This window comes from Saimiri boliviensis, chromosome 11 (genome assembly GCF_048565385.1).
Source record: "Saimiri boliviensis isolate mSaiBol1 chromosome 11, mSaiBol1.pri, whole genome shotgun sequence".
Lineage (NCBI taxonomy): Eukaryota > Metazoa > Chordata > Mammalia > Primates > Cebidae > Saimiri > Saimiri boliviensis.
This window is the reverse complement of record NC_133459.1, coordinates 7,400,142-7,416,169: the sequence shown is the minus strand read 5'-3', so window position 1 is coordinate 7,416,169 and position 16,028 is coordinate 7,400,142. Positions and strand designations below refer to the sequence as shown.

The following is a 16,028-nucleotide window of genomic DNA, read 5'->3' as shown; positions in this document are numbered from 1 at the left end:
CCTTTGTAAGCTAGGCACTCAAGCTCCTCTCTCATTTTTCACTGTGTGTTGCTGGCAGTCCTTCAGGGCAGTACATCCCATTGAGTTTGTTTTAAAATATGGATGCAATAAGGAACGCAGAGACATGGTGATAGCAGCACATTTATTGGATCTGCATCCTGAATCACTTCTTTTAGTGACCTTTCTAGTCACCACTGATTTCTTCTACACTTGTGTTCCCTGTGTTCACCTTCTGCTTTGTATGTTTTAAGTGCTTGCATAGTATTGGATGAGGTGAATTGAACAAACACTGAAGTGTCCATTTATTTATTTATTTATTTATTTATTTATTTTTTTGAGACGGAGTTTCGCTCTTGTTACCCAGGCTGGAGTGCAATGGCGCGATCTCGGCTCACCGCAACCTCCGCCTCCTGGGTTCAGGCAATTCTCCTGCCTCAGCCTCCTGAGTAGCTGGGATTATAGGCACGTGCCACCATGCCCAGCTAATTTTTTGTATTTTTAGTAGAGACGGGGTTTCACCATGTTGACCAGGTTGGTCTCGATCTCTCGACCTTGTGATCCACCCGCCTCAGCCTCCCAGAGTGCTGGGATTACAGGCTTGAGCCACTGCGCCCGGCCTGAAGTGTCCATTTATAAGTAAATTTTGAGGCATATCTCAAACTTCTCATAGTTAAAGGGTAAGGCCGTTGTAGACATTTGCAGCAGTGGAGCCTACTGCCTTGGCTTGCTGGTGTTATCCTGAACATTACCTTCTGTCCTTCAAGTATGGGGTTAGGTGTATAGTTCCCACAGCTGCTCAAATGATCAAAAAATGTATCTGATTTAACAGAGTATAGAAAAAATGGCTATGCACAACCCAGTTCTGAGAATTCCCAGGGTGCATGCCCTTGCAGAATTTACCTCTGTTTCTGTCTGTTTTCCAAGTTTGTGAGGGAGGCGGTTGTGTGATAAGCTGGTTTCCTTATAATTTTCCCCCAGTTTTAATGAGCAGAACTAGTAAGTAGTGAAGGCTACATAGTGTACTGTATGCTGACTTTTAGTGCCCTGAGTTATTTAGTAAATGTATAAGTTAATGTAGAAAGGAAATGTCAAACTTTTTCTGATTGTATAATGGTCCAGTGAAATACTACATATCAGAAAGTCCACAGGAAATTTAAGGAATAGTGATTCCATGACTGCAGACTTTCATGACTGTTGTCCTCCCCTTAAATAATGCAGGAACTGGGTGGAGTGCAGTGGCTCACGCCTGTAATCCCAGCACTTTGGGAGGCCTAGGTGGGTGGATCACAAGGTCAGGAGTTCGTGACCAGCTTGGCAAATATGGTGAAACTCCATCTCTACTAAAAATAAAAAAATTAGCTGGGCATGGTGGCACGGGCCTGTAGTCCCAGCTACTCCAGAGGCTGAGGCAGAAGAATCGCCTGAACCTGGGAGGCAGAGTTTGCAGTGAGCCGAGATCATACCACTACACTCCATCCTAGTCCACAGAGTGAGACTCCATCTCAAAAATAATATTATTATTATTAATAATAGTAATGTAGGAACTTTAAGTGAGCAGTTGAAAGTGAACCTTAAGTTGGAATTATTTCTCAGCAAATTTTCCAATATTAGTTATAAGTTGATTTATATAAGTTTTCATATTTTGATAGCATATTGATCAGCACTAAAAGTTTGGAATTTTTTTCACATTTATTTGCATGGATCCTTTTAAATTTTCAATGTACAGCTTCGTTTTTTTTTTTTCTCTAACCTGGTCATTATATTTCTGAATGTTGTGTCTTGTCATAGATCTGTTTGTTTTGTTTTGTTTTTTTGATGGATTACTGCTTATTGAACTAATAGTGTGTGATAGTGGGAAACAGACTGACTGTTTTCTACTCTAGAGTTTATTGCCTTTAACATTTGGGAATAATGAATTTCTTGATGATTGGCATGGAATTACTTTGGTATTATTAGGTATAAACTTACATTTCATTCTTTTTTAATCTAGAATACTTATCATTAATACTGATAAAGCATCTATAGTGATATAGATCCAATACTCTCTTATCTTAAATTCTGAAATATGAAAGTTCTGATAATCTAACCAATTTTATGCCAAGTTTGGTGCCAAAACGCACTTGATGGCTGAACCTAACCTGAACTGATAGGAAGCTATTTATATGCTTAATTCAGTTCACTTCTCGTGAGTTTGTATAAGTTTTGCTGTTAAGATACTAAGGTGAGGGAATATGGGTTATTGCTTGAACACTGCCTGGGGTGTTACATGCTGTGACATATTTGCTGTAGTGCTAAAATTAAAAAAAAAAAAACATTCTGAGTTATGGTAAACCTCTCTTTCTAAGGATTTTAGATAAGGGATTATGATTCTGTATTAGTGCTAGCCATGAAATTTAAGGAATAAAACTCATGTTTTTGTTTGTTTTGAGACAGGGTCACAGTTGTGTTAGCTGAGTGTAGTGTCGTGATTTAGGTTTACCACAGCCTCACCTTACCTGGCTCAGGTGATCCTCCGGCCTCATCCTCCCAAATAGCTGGGGCTGCAGGCCTGTGCCATCATGCCTGGCTCTTTTTAAAAATTTTTTGTCGATTAGGGGTCACACTATGTTGCCCAGGCTGGTCTCCACATCCTGGGTTCCGGTGATCCTCCCTCCTCAGCTTCCCAAAGTATTGGGATTACAGGTGTGAGGCACTGTACTCAGCAGGAACAAAACTTAATTGAGCAAAAATTTTGGGGGGCTTGTTTTTTTTTTTGCTCAAGTAGAATACAAACTACTAAGGGACTGTGAAAAATGAGAGAGCCTTAAATCTAATGTTGGCCTAATTTTGAACGCTTATGTAATTGGGCTTTGCTTTTGGAGTTTGTTTTTGACATTTCTACACTCAGGGAGCATTGTTTTGCACACGTGAGCAAGATTCATCCCAGATTTACTTCTGTGGTGAGCATACTCTGCAAGATAATGTCATTATGTTCTCAGTTTGTTTGAAAGGTCTGATCCGGAATCTGCCAAGAAACTTGATAAAGTCCACAAATTTCACCTCAGAGAGCTTAATAAATGAAGCCAGTTAGGCCTTATGTGCATTTGGCTAAAACACCATTGTCAGTGGTTAAAATATAAAATAGATTGGTCTTAGCTTGCAAAAAGAGATGAGCATGGGGATGTGGTTATATGTCTCTCTTTACTGTCTTTAGTTGCTTTTTTCATTTATCTAATACCTTGTAACCATTTCATCTGACTACTTGATGCTTCCAGGCATCTGGAAAGATCTCTCCTTTTAAATCCAGGTGACCTGGGTTCTGGTTCCAGGCTGCTCCTTCATCTTTGTGTCCACGGGTGAAGCATGCACATTCTGGACTCTGTTTCGGCATCAGTAAGATGCAGATGATGAAAGCTACCTTGCAGGAAACTTCTGTAAACTGTCAAATTTTTTTGTTTCTTCCTGGGAATTGTAAAAGTAATTATAAATTTTCTTCTAAAGACAGGGTGGAAAAATACTAAATTTTTTTTTGTTTTAATCCCATAAAGTGTTAAATCCAAAAGGAAAACATAAACTACCTTTCAAGATGTCATTCTTCTGCCAGATAGATGGTTAGCCATCTGGTTGATTTGCTGTTTTATTGGGAAATAGATTGGAACTTTTTATAGCAAATGAACCTGTCCCCTATAGCAATTAAGTTTTGCTGGATTTTTAGTTAGTTGTTTTTTTTTTTTTTTTTTTTTTAAACCCCATCTTCCCATCTCTCTATTTCTGGCAGTTCAACCAAAAGGCCAGTGCTGCCTTTTCTGTTTGTTTATTAAATACTGTACTCTGGACCCCTCCTGGCTCTTTACTCTCCATTCCTGGGAAAAGCTTTCCTTTCCTTCCTGTCTGTGAGTTAGGAGGGAAAGGAAGTAAGGGTGAATGGAGTCCCAGTAAGAACAAAAGATATGATAATGGCCATTGGAGAAGTGATGGCTTTATCTTGTTGATAATTAAGCATGAATTTTCCCGGCAGCTGTTCTTTTATTTCCCCTTGCCAAATGAAAGGTTCTTTAGGCTCCTGAAGTGCGTTTAAGGACAGTGAAGAAGACATATCATTTAAAATGTAGCATTTTGTATGGATGCTATCTCTCACTCTGTAATAATATCTTATAAAAGTATCAGCGATTTCCTCAGAGGCTTGGTCTGTACCACAGAAACACTAATTATATTCTTGGTTCTTTTGTGTTTTGCACACTAGTCCTCTCTTGCTGGTTAAATGGGAATACAAGTTGAAGGTTCAGATCTGATCTTGGATCTTATCTGGGGGAGACTGTCCGTGATCACCTGCAGTCTCCTGCAGCCTATCTGCTTTTCTCCCACCTCTTCTCATCCTTTCCTCCCTTCTCCTCTTCCTTTTTCTAGGGTGTAGTTTTACAGCAGTGTTGAGGCTTATGTGTTATTATGTTCAAAGTCATAAACTTGAGGTATTTACAAGAACTGTACTTTCTCTCTTCTGGACTGACAATTGCAATAATAATAATAGCAAGAATTAGTGCAATAGTTAGAACACTGTGTGCGTTTTATTTTATTTTAAAACAGAATAGTTCCTTGCAAGTAGAGTAGAAGACCTTTATTTATTTTTTAGGCAGAGTCTCACTCTTGTCGCCAGGCTGGAGTGCAGTGGCGTGATCTTGGCTCACTGCAACCTTTGTCTCCTGGGTTCAAGCAATTCTGCCTCAGCTTACGAGTAGCTGGGACTGCAGACTTGCACCACCATGCCCAGCAATTTTAGTATTTTTAGTAGAGATGGGGTTTCACTATGTTGGCCAGGATGGTCTTGATTTCTTGACCTTGTGATCTGCCACCTCGGCCTCCCAAAGTGCTGGGATTACAGGCATGAGCCACCGTGTCTGACCTGAAGACTTTTATTAACTGAATCATTTGGAGGTATGTTGTCACTGTGTAGCTCTTTCACACTCCAATATTTTGTGTATTTCATATGAACAAGGGTGTTTTTTTACATAACAACAATACAGCCCTCAAAATCAGGAAATAAACAATGAAATATTATTACCGCGGCATTCTCAGACCCCATTCAAATTTTGCCGGTGTTCCCGATAACTTTACAACAAAAGGATCCTGTTTGGCATTATGGATTTAGTTATCTGTCGTGTCTGTTTAGTCCTCTTAAATCTGGAACAGTTCTTCATTTGTTTCTTGGTTTCATGACCTTGGTACTCTCGAAGAGAATAGACCAATTATTTTGTATTCTATCCCTCAGTTTGTGTTAATTTTTTTTTAAATAGCAGTGGTGTCTCGTTATGTTGCCCAGGCTAGACTGGGCAGTTTAAGTGCACTGCAGCCTAGATTACTAGGCTCCCTAGTAGCTGAGCTGCTGGTTTATGCCACTGTGCCCAGTTGTCTTTCAGTTTGATTTATCGTATTTCCTTATTATTAGATTTAGATCATGTATCACCGAAATTGTGTGTTCTTTTTTTTTCTGTATCCTGTCGATACACAGTGCTAATTTATCCAGTTGCTGGTAATGTTCACTTTGGTCAGTTACAGATCATGGTGTCTGCCAGGTTTTGCCATTGTACAGTGTCTCTTTCCCTTTGTAATAACCATTTTGTGGGAGGTTGCTTTGTGTTCTGTAGATCTCATCTTCATCAAACTTTCAGTTTATGCATTTATTTAGAGGACTAACAGCCTCCTATTTTATTCAGTTGTTTATAGACTGTTACTGTTGTTACTCATTTTGAGGTCAATTTTTCCCAGCTTTTGGAGAAGATTTAGAAACCTAGATTTGGTGCTAAGTGTGCTCATTACTTTGTGTTGCTGCTGTCTGGCCTTCTAAGAAACAGAGCTAGTTGCACCTGTATTTCTGTGTGTATATTTGTAAGTTCATATGAAATTCTCCAATTTCAATCCAGTACTACAGAGTTTCTTCTAGTTTATTCCCTTTTCCTTATTTGTAACATTCTTATTTAACATTAAGAAACTGTATTTCATTATCTTTAATGTACTAATTTCTAGTTTTCTATCATCACTTAACTCCGTAACATTGGGACCATTCTTTATCTCAACATAACTCTTTATACTTAAGCAGAAAAGTTGACAATCTAAAATGCCTGTATTTCAATAATTCGACTTTGAGACATTTCACTGTTTACTTTCATTTGACTAAAAGTCTCCTTTTCCACTCAACACAGCTCATGGTCTTCCTGTAGCTTTTGAGGATGAACAGCTAGAATGGATACAAATTTTTTTCTTGCCTGCTTTTATCTGCCATTACATTTGAATTCTCAAAAACATTTACCTGAGATGGCAAATACTGGAGACAGTTGAGAGTACATGTATGTTTGGAAATTACAGCCTACTGAAGTTAGGGGAACTTTAATAAAACAGGACAGAAACCTATTTTTCATTTGATCATTTTATCATTTGATTTGATCATTTCAAGAACCCTTTGTCAGATAACATCTAGGGATGTTGAATAACACATAACAAAACTTTCAACTGCAGAGCTGAACTCCAAAGAATTTAAGAGAAACTGAAAACTAAAGCAACAGGCTGATCCTTCCGCAGCTCATGGTGAGGTTGGATTGGATTTGTTAACATTTTCCAACCTAGAGGGGAATTAGGATTCTGGGGGCTCCAAAATGTGAGAACTCTAGGATAAGAAGACGATATAAAAAGTGGTCTCATGCCAGTAAACCCCCCAGGTCACCTGGCAGAAGGATATGTAAAAAAAAATTTTTTTTTTTTTGGTGGGACAGACCTTCATCCAAGATCCTGTAGGATCCCCACAGATAAAACATTCTTGAATGAGAGCTTACCGCCAGAAGTAGTGGAAGAAACCATGTGCCATTAACGAAGGCGAGATGAGACAAACAGCAAGATACACACCCAAGAACTTCAAATACTAGAAGCGTCAGAGAGAGGCTGTGTACAAGGCTTAAATAAAATATCACTTCTATTTCTCTCTCGTGTAAGTAGAGTTTGAAAGGAAGCACTACTAGACTAGGACCTCACAGTTATCAGGGATCCACCCTCTGCTACCTTGGCTGCAGCTGTTCTCTTGTTTCAACGTTGCAATTTAGTGGTGGCCGTTACACCCAGATTTCAGCCTAGAAGAAAGAGGAAATGGGTAAAAACTGCATACCTTTTCCCTTTAAAGACAGTTTGCCTGGCCAACATGGTGAAACCGTGTCTCGACAAAAAATACAAAAAATTAGCCAGGTGTGGTGGAGTGTGCCTGTAATCCCAGCTACTTGGGAGAATCGCTTGGGTGAATCGCTTGAACCCGGAAGGCAGAGGTTGCAAGTGAGCCAAGATTGTGCCTTTGTGTTCCAGCCTTGGGCAACAAAAGCAAAATTCCATCTCAAAATAAATAAAAATAACAATAATACACTAGCTGGGCATGGTAGCACATGCCTGTAATCCCAGCTACTTGGGAGGCTGAGACAGGAGAATTGCTTGAACCCAGGAAGTGGAGGTTGCCTTGAGCCGAGATCGTGCCATTGCACTCCAGCCTGGGCAAAAAACGAAACTGTCTCAAAAAAAAGAAAGAAAAAGACAAAGAAATCAGACTCCTGCTTTATCGGTGAATTCTACCAGTGTTCCGGAGAACAGAGAAAGTTGGTATGGGTTCCCTGAGTCATTTTATGAAGCTAATAAAACCTTTATACCAAAACCAGGTTAAAAAAAATTATGGTTTCAGTCTTATGAACGTAAAATGTTTAAATGAAATGTTAACAAATGGGAGTCTAGCAGGGTATTAAAAATATGCAGCTTCAAGTTTATATACTATAAGAATGGCTTACTATTAATTTATCTGTTAACATATTTTACCACTTCAACATATGAAGGAAGAAAACATATACAGTCATCTTAATTTTTAATTTTTGTGGGTACATAGTCTATGTATGTATGTGGTACATGAGATGTTTTGATACAGACATACAGTGCATTATAGACACATCATGGAAAATGGGGTGTCCATCCCCTCAAGCATTTATTCTTTGTGTTAAATACAATCCAATTATATACTATTTTCGTTATTTAAAAATGTACAATTAGGCCAGGTGCAGTGGCTCACACCTGTAATTCCAGCACTCTGGGAGGCCAAGGCAGGCAGATCACGAGGTCAGGAGATTGATACCATCTTGGCCAAAGTGGTGAAACCCCATCTCTACTAAAATACAAAAAAAAATTAGCTGGCGTGGTGGCATACTTCGGTAGTCTCAGCTACTCAGGAGGCTGAGACAGGGGATTGCTTGAACTGGGGAGGCAGAGGTTGCAGTAAGCCGACCTCATGCCACTGCATTCCAGTCTGGCGACAGAGCAATACTGTGTCTCAAAAAAAACCCCCCAATATTATTGACTATGGTCACCTTGTTGCGCTATCAAATGCTAGACCTTATTTATCTATTCTATTTTTTTGTACCCATGCAATCATCTTAATGTAGAAAAAGCACTTGACCCTTTAATAATTAGGGGGGAAAACGCTTGGAAGAGGAAAATTGATTGTAGAATGAATTTCCTTAATCTAACAGAATGCTTACTATAACAGCAAACACCATAGTTAAAGGCAGAGTGTGGGAACTTTTCCCTCTAAAACCAGAAACAATAGAAGGATTTCAGTATCCTTAAAGAATAAAATATGTGAGGGTTGGAAATGAAAAAATGAACTTCTATTGATAAAGTATAATGATTTTCACCACAGGAAATCTGAGAACAAATTGGTTTTTGTTGTTATTGTTTTTTGTTTTTTTTTTTTTAATTTTGTTTTGAGATGGAGTCTCGCTCTGTGGCCCAGGCTGGAGTACAGTGGTACGATCTTGCCCCACTCCAGCCTCTGACTTCTAGGCTCAAGTGATATTCCCAATTCAGCCCTCTTAGTATCTGAGACTACAGGTGTGTGCCATCAAGCCTAGCTAGTTTTCGTGTTTTTAGTAGAAGCTGGGTTTCACCCTGTTGGCCAGGCTGGTCTCAAACTCCTGACCTCAGGTGACCCACCCACCTCCCAAAGTGCTGGAATTATATTTGTGAGCCACTGTGCCTATCCAAATTGTTGAAGCTAATAGGTAAATAAGCATGCTTCCTGGATATTCATGTCTGTCTGTCTGTCTGTCTGTCTGTCTATCTATCTGTCTGTCTGTCTATCTATCTATCTATCAGTCAAACTCAATTCCACATCTAGATATAAGGGGCAATCAGTAAATGAAATTTAAACAAATTGCTTCTGAACACTTCTCTCTTGATGTGGAGTCAGTACTAATTAGAATATCTGTCTTCAAAGTCTTTTTCTCTATAATTTCCTGAATGTTGTTTTTTCTCCCATTTTTGCTTTAAAAGTTCTTGTTAGTAAATACAACATTTTGGACATTTTTTATTTTTGGTAAGTAGAAAATTCTTTAAGATAAAACTTGGGCACTTTTTACGTTATAGCGTCTATTTACCTTTGATAGACATGCATAATATACTCATTACAAATTAAGTATTACAATGGACAAAATTTTTTAAATTTTAGAAAAAATTGATTCAAACTGTGTATTCTTCTCTCTGACTCAGCTCTCCTTTAATCTGTTCAGAAGTGCTAATCCTTCAGCTGTTGTTCACTTGGGATTAAAAGGAGGAGAGAAGGATGTCTAGGATCCACAGATCACAGATGTACAGGACAGCCAGGGTGCGGATTGTGTGTATATCCCTGCAGGCTGGCAAATGATGGGCTTGAAAATGTCGTGGCAGGAGTGAGGTCCAGTGAGTAGTCAGCATCAGTCGGCAGGCAGACCGTGTTCAAGAGAACTCTGAGAGAAAACAAGGCCTGTACCTGGGATGCCCTTTAGCACTGAGTAGGGTACCAGGGTGAACTCAGTGTAAAGCATGGCTTGTTCCCTGGAACAGAGCCCCATTTCTAAAATTGAAATTTGTGGTTGAATGTGACCTAATGGCTAATCTAATTATGGAACTACTTGGTTTCAAGACTCCTTGAGGTTTTTTGACTAGGAGGAGGAGGAGGACTGATCCTATATTCCGAGATTAGAGTGAGTTTGGAGCTGGATATTAATTGACTTCAGTTTGTGGATGAGAGCACCATGACTGCAGGCAGTGAGGCAGGTCATTCATTGTTCCTCATGTGTCAGCTTTCCAGATGCCATGAGAACTGATGGTTTTGGAGGCTGCTGGAGATATTTTTTGTTTGTTTTATATATGTAAAATTTTTCTGTTTTGAATTTTGTATTCATAATTCAAAGAGGAGTTATGAGACTAGTACAAGAAAGAACCTCCATATATCTTTTACTCGATTCATCAGTTGTTAATATTTTACCATATTTGCTTTGTGTTTATTATTTTTATTTTATTACCTTTTAAACTTTATTATAGATTTGCTTTATTATAGGCTTTTTTGAGCATCTCTAATATGAAAATTCAAAATCTAAAATGCTCCAGAATCCAGAATGCTTTGAAGACTGCGAAGATGCTACAAGTGGAAAATTCCACCCCTGACCTGTGACAGATCACAATCAAAACCTGTTTCATGCACAAAATTAGTAGAGATATACAGGTTACGAGATAACCTCTATCTCTGTTTTTTTTTGCTGTATTACTCTCTGTGTTTGCCATCTTTGCTTTATGACTCTCTCTGTGGTACATATTGAGTCTATCCCTTACCTGAAATGCTTGGGATTAGAAGTGTTTTGGATTTCATGTTTTGGTGGGACAGTGGGAATTTTGGAATACTTGCATTATTCTTCATCCTTAATCTAAAAATGTAAAACATTCCAGTATTGCCTTTGATCATCATGCTGGTGCTCAGAAAGTTTCAGATTTTGGAACATTTTTGATTCTGGATTTTTTGATTAGGATTACTTAACCTGTATTTTCCTTTCCTGAACAATTTGGGAATGAAATACGGATATCAGACCCCTTTCCCCCGAATACTTTAGTGTGTATTCTCAAGAACGAGAAAATCATCTTATGTAACTACGGTATGATTATTAAAATCAGAAAAGGTAACATTAATACAATACCATATAGTCCAATATAATTCATATTCAGATTTTGCCAGTTTTTTCAACAATGGCCTTCATAGTAATTTTCCCCGTGATCATGAGCCTCATTTAATTGTTGCATCTCTTTAATATTCCTTGTCTCTCTTTCTTTTCATGACATGTTTCCTCACCTTTTTTGCTTTTTTTATCACATTGACCTTTTTGAAGAGTTAGAAGCCAGTTTCGTCAGATGTTCTTTAGTTTGAGTTTGTCTAGTGTTTCCCTATGATTAGATCTAGGTTATGGAATTTTTGTCAGCCATACCATATGAGTGATACTATGTGCCCTTTGTAGTGCTTCAGATATAGTTGTTTGAGGTACAAAATAGGAGAGTTGAGCGGTTCCAAAAAAGATGATTTAGGTAGCATCCTTGTCCCTGAAGTGCTTATAATCTAGTAAGAGACATGCAGTTCCCCAGAAAGGTGCAGTGAAAGGAGCGCAGAGCTCCTTCATTCCTGAGCTGCTACCAGGAAGGAGGTGTCCTCAGAGAGGAGCTGGCTGACATGGTGGTAGTGTGGGTGACTTTTCCTCAGGAGAGAGAGGGTGAAGAAGAGGAGGTCTGCCGGGCGCGGTGGCTGGCTCAAGCCTGTAATCCCAGCATTTTGGGAGGCTGAGGCTGGTGGATCACGAGGTCGAGAGATCGAGACCATCCTGGTCAACATGGTGAAACCACGTGTCGACTAAAAATACAAAAAATTAGCTGGGCATGGTGGCGCGTGCCTGTAATCCTAGCTACTCAGGAGGCTGAGGCAGGAGAATCGTCTGAACCCAGGAGGCGGAGGTTGCGGTGAGCCGAGATCGTGCCATTGCACTCCAGTCTGGGTAACAAGAGCGAAACTCCATCTCAAAAAAAAAAAAAAAAAGAAAAAAAGAGGTCTAGGGGTGCGACCACTGGGGTATGCTGTCCCTGAGGGGTGACAAGAGAAAGGGCTGTCTCAGTGACATGGTATGTGAAGCCAACTGTGAGATGCCAGTGCCAGGAAAGACAATGGAGAATGTCAGCATAGGCTGGCGCCACCATTGGAATCCGTTATTACAGGGAAAGGCCACTGGATTTTGGTGACTCAGGACATCTAGTAAGACCAAAATTATAATCCACGTTTCTTAACTTGCTGTTACAATAACCATTTTTATACTGTGCTCTATATAACAGTTTCATGGGCTTTCAGAGACTGATGAATTTATTACATATTATTTTGTGTTGCTTTCTTCAAGTAAACATTTTCCATATAAAAGCATTAGGTAGGTTTTTTTTTTTTAAATGTGCACTTTGGGAGGAAATTCTTTGCTGTTCATATTCATGTTATTTGGCTGCAAGGTTCTAATTCCATTGGTTTTGTGTTGAGAAAGTATTTTCCTCTAGACTGTTTGTAGTAACAGCATTTTTGGGAATATGTTGTCTCACATACCAATAAGGGAAAATGTTCTTCCAGCCTGTAGGTACTTGCTTCCTGTGTTAGGTCAAAGGAAAGCATATTTAAGTGTACTTGACATTTCTTATATTTCGTAAATTACATTATCAGCAGGATAAGAGTTTATTGAATCATAGCTTCAGAATTTAGTTTTTTCATAGCATAAATTTGAATGCTATGGAAATGGAATTGATTCTGCATTTACTGTAGGAATCTTTTTTTTTTTTTCTTTCTTTGTTGGAGACAGAGTCTTGCTCTATCACCGGGCTGGAGTGCAGTGGCGTGATCCCGGCTCACAGCAACTTCCGTTTTCTGGTTTCAAGCAATTCTCCTGCCTCAGCCTCCCGAGTAGCTGGGACTACAGTCACGCACCACCACGCCCGGCTAATTTTTTGTACTTTTTAGTAGAGACCGGGTTTCACCATGTTGGCCAGGATGGTCTCGGTCTCTTGACCTTGTGATCCGCCCGGCTTGGCCTCTCAGTGCTGGGATTACAGGCGTGAGCCACCGCGCCCGGCCTTGGAATCTTGAGGATACTATGTGTTCTTCTAAACAGGCTTTAATTTCCTGACATTCCATTACATTTCTGGGAAACAAAATTGGCACTGCCCTTTCCTGCCCTATCTTGTCCTTTATAATTTTGGCAAGGTTCACGGTCTTCCTTTTTTTTTTTTTCCTTTTTGTAACTGATTAATAATCTATAGAATCACCTCTTAGTTTGTAAGTGGAAACTAAGCCTGCACGTTCAAAGCTAGGATTTCTTACATGGATCTGCCTTAGTGTTTTGAATCAGAACCTCAAGTGAGATTTTTGGATGTTGATGTGTTTGTGGCATGGTGTTCTTTGAATCTTGAACCTTCCTGCCTAATCGTTAGAATTACATTTTCAAGCTAGACTTGATTGGGCTAGTATTACTTTAGGAAATCGTTTAAATTATTATTTAGGGAACATTTTATTTATTATTTTTAGTTTTTTATCTAAGGAAGATTAAGCTCTTTGCAGAAAATACAGCTTTCTTTAGCTACCCTGCTCACAATACCATCTATACAGTGACAAGGCCAGGCACTCCATAACTACCCTGATTGGTCTTTTGTAAAATGTTTAGAGTTTCAAAAAGAAATTTGTAAAATTGCTTCTTTTAAGTAGCTACTACTGTGTTTTTAAATGTGCTGCAGTATTTCTTTAGTTGATCTTGTATGTAGTCATTCTTATCTGTGTCTTTTCATTCTATTCTTTCTTGGCAATCTTGCTTTTTAAAATCACCATTTACCTTAAAAAAAAATAAAAATAAAAAAGACAAAACTTGCTGTTGTCTTGACAGAGCAGGGCATTTAACTGAAGCCTCTCCATGGCTGGCTTGCTGAGTTCCCTGGTGTTGGCTGTCTTGGATCCCCTTTCTAAGGCCCCACTTCCCTGCACACTAGCTTGGTGTGCAGGGAGAAGCTGCAGAGTCTGTTGGCTGTGCTTTATTTACGGAAACAGCAGGGTTGAGATTGATTGCGTCGTGGAGAGACAGTGTGTGGATGAGGGAGGGTCACAGCACATGCTCAGTCCTGTCAGTGTGAGGGGAAGTTTCTGCGTTCTGCGTGAAGGCTTAGGTCATAGCACAAGCTCAGTGAAAGCTCTATGAGGTCTCTGAGACTGCATGTGCCTCCATTTTGAGTTGTTAGAGTAGAAAAGGGCAGAGTTTTAGCAGAAAGTAGAGGCTCAGGAATCCAGCTAGACTCACCAGAGCCCGTGTTAGTCATGGATGATCCATTCAGCCCCTGCAGGTAGGCTCTCTTTCCCTGGCCTCACCGAAACAGCGATGGGTTTTGCTGCTCTTTCTCACTTCTGAAGGTGTTTATGAATCATTTCATCATTCATAGTGCATGTTCCTGAGAGCCTTTAATTCAGCCCTGGCTGGCCACGTAGGTGGTATTGTGAAGCGTAAAATCAGAACTAAGAATGGGGACTACCAGAGAGGCATTCAGCAGACGTAGAATGTGAAGCTTTGTGGGTCCCTCTGTCCCTGTCCTCTTTCCTTCTTTCCCTTTCCCATACCTCTTCGTCTCTTAGTATAATCTTGACCTCAGTCGGGCTGGGTGTGTGTTGCCAAGCTTGTTTGCCTTCAAGACCTGCAGAGCAAGCCTGCAGGCCACCCCCTTGCCTTGTGGCTAGTATGGAATGCCTGGGCCCAAGTGCAGCTCTGTTTGGATGTTTTAGGAAGGATGGTAGGTGGGCAGCTATTGGTTGCTTTGAAGGTGGGCGGAACCTTGTTTTGATTGAGAGCCTGTTTGCCAGAGGAAATTATAGTTTTTGTGATTTTTTTTCTGAAGTCTGACATATGCAGGGAACAGTTGTGAATTATGGTGGCAACCATATCACCTTAAAATGAATTTGTTAAAAATGAAAGGTGTGTCACATCAGTCTTTACTTCATCTTTTACTTTCAAAAGGAAGCAGACTCATCTTCCTTTTGGAGTTTATGGAAAATTTCTTGGCAATAAAAAAAACATATGCATTGACATTTGTGCAAGAAATTGAAGTTTAGGTATTTAGTTTTTGTATATTTGTTTTAGAATCGGATAGCATATTTTGCATATGTGTATGTTGTCATGTGACTTGAAATTCTGTTCTCTTAAATGGAGTAAAAAGAATAGTCGGTGCTGAGAAGGCAGTCACTGACAAGGCCACATTTCGTACCCACTGCTTGATAGCCAGACACTAGTTTCTTCTACCCAGAGGAAGTTGTGATTTTTGGGTGTCCTGTTGCAGAGTGGATTCAGACAGATGGTTTTCACCATGGTTCAGTTAAGGAGCCAGTCAAAATAAGATTTAGGACAATTGAATTCTTAACCCAAGCAGATAGGAAATGATGCTTTTGAATTACATTATTTGCTCCTTTTTGTTTCCATTCTTTCTTTTTCCTTCTGATAAAGGTTAGAAAAATTTTGAATGCCACCTAAATTTTGTGCATTCATGAGGATGGAAGAAAGTGTACAATATTGAAGAAGAATGTGCAATTTGAAAACCCTCATAGGAAAGAGAAGAAATTTGCTATGCATTGACACAAGGAGAAATTCCTTACGTAAGCTCTTAGTTGTGTAGTATAAATTTGGAGCTTTGTGTGGTCAACTCTTTCCAAGGAGGCCCTTGATTTTAGTGAAAAGTCTTTAGGAAGGCTAATGCTGGTGACTTCTAGTCACTGAAAATACGACTGGGCCGGGCATGGTGGCTCACGCCTGTAATCCCAGCACTTTGAGAGGCTGAGGTGGGTGGATCACGAGGTCAGGAGTTGAAGACCAGCCTGGCCAAGATGGTGAAATGCCATCTCTACTAAAAACTACAAAAATTTGCCCAGCGCGGTGGTGCGTGCTTGTAATCCCTGCTACTTGGAAGGCTGAGGCAGGAGAGTTGCTTCAACCCGGGTGGCAGAGGTTGCAGTGAGCTAAGGCAGCACCACTACACTCCAGCCTGGGCAACAGAGTGACGCTCCATCTCAAAAACAAAAAAAAAAGAAAATGACTGAAGTATAATCTGTATTCTTACAGATTCAGTTTTGGGATTGCAACTAAGGAGATTAATTGTAGAGGGATAATTTAAGGCATGCATTT

At 39.7% G+C, this 16,028-nt stretch overlaps 1 protein-coding gene across 11 annotated transcripts in view; it reads left to right on the top strand.

Moving 5' to 3' along the window:
- RERE (arginine-glutamic acid dipeptide repeats) overlaps positions 1-16,028 on the top strand; it is a 484,877-nt gene that overhangs the window by 298,929 nt on the left and 169,920 nt on the right. Inside the window, exon 1 of one of the 11 annotated variants that reach the window (XM_010338546.3) lies at positions 611-14,205. The exons of the other annotated variants lie outside the window; for them this stretch is intronic. Coding sequence (XP_010336848.2) covers positions 14,180-14,205 — 26 coding nt within the window. The 5' untranslated portion in view covers positions 611-14,179. Of the gene's footprint in view, positions 1-610; positions 14,206-16,028 lie in introns of those variants that run through there. 11 annotated transcript variants of the gene reach the window in all.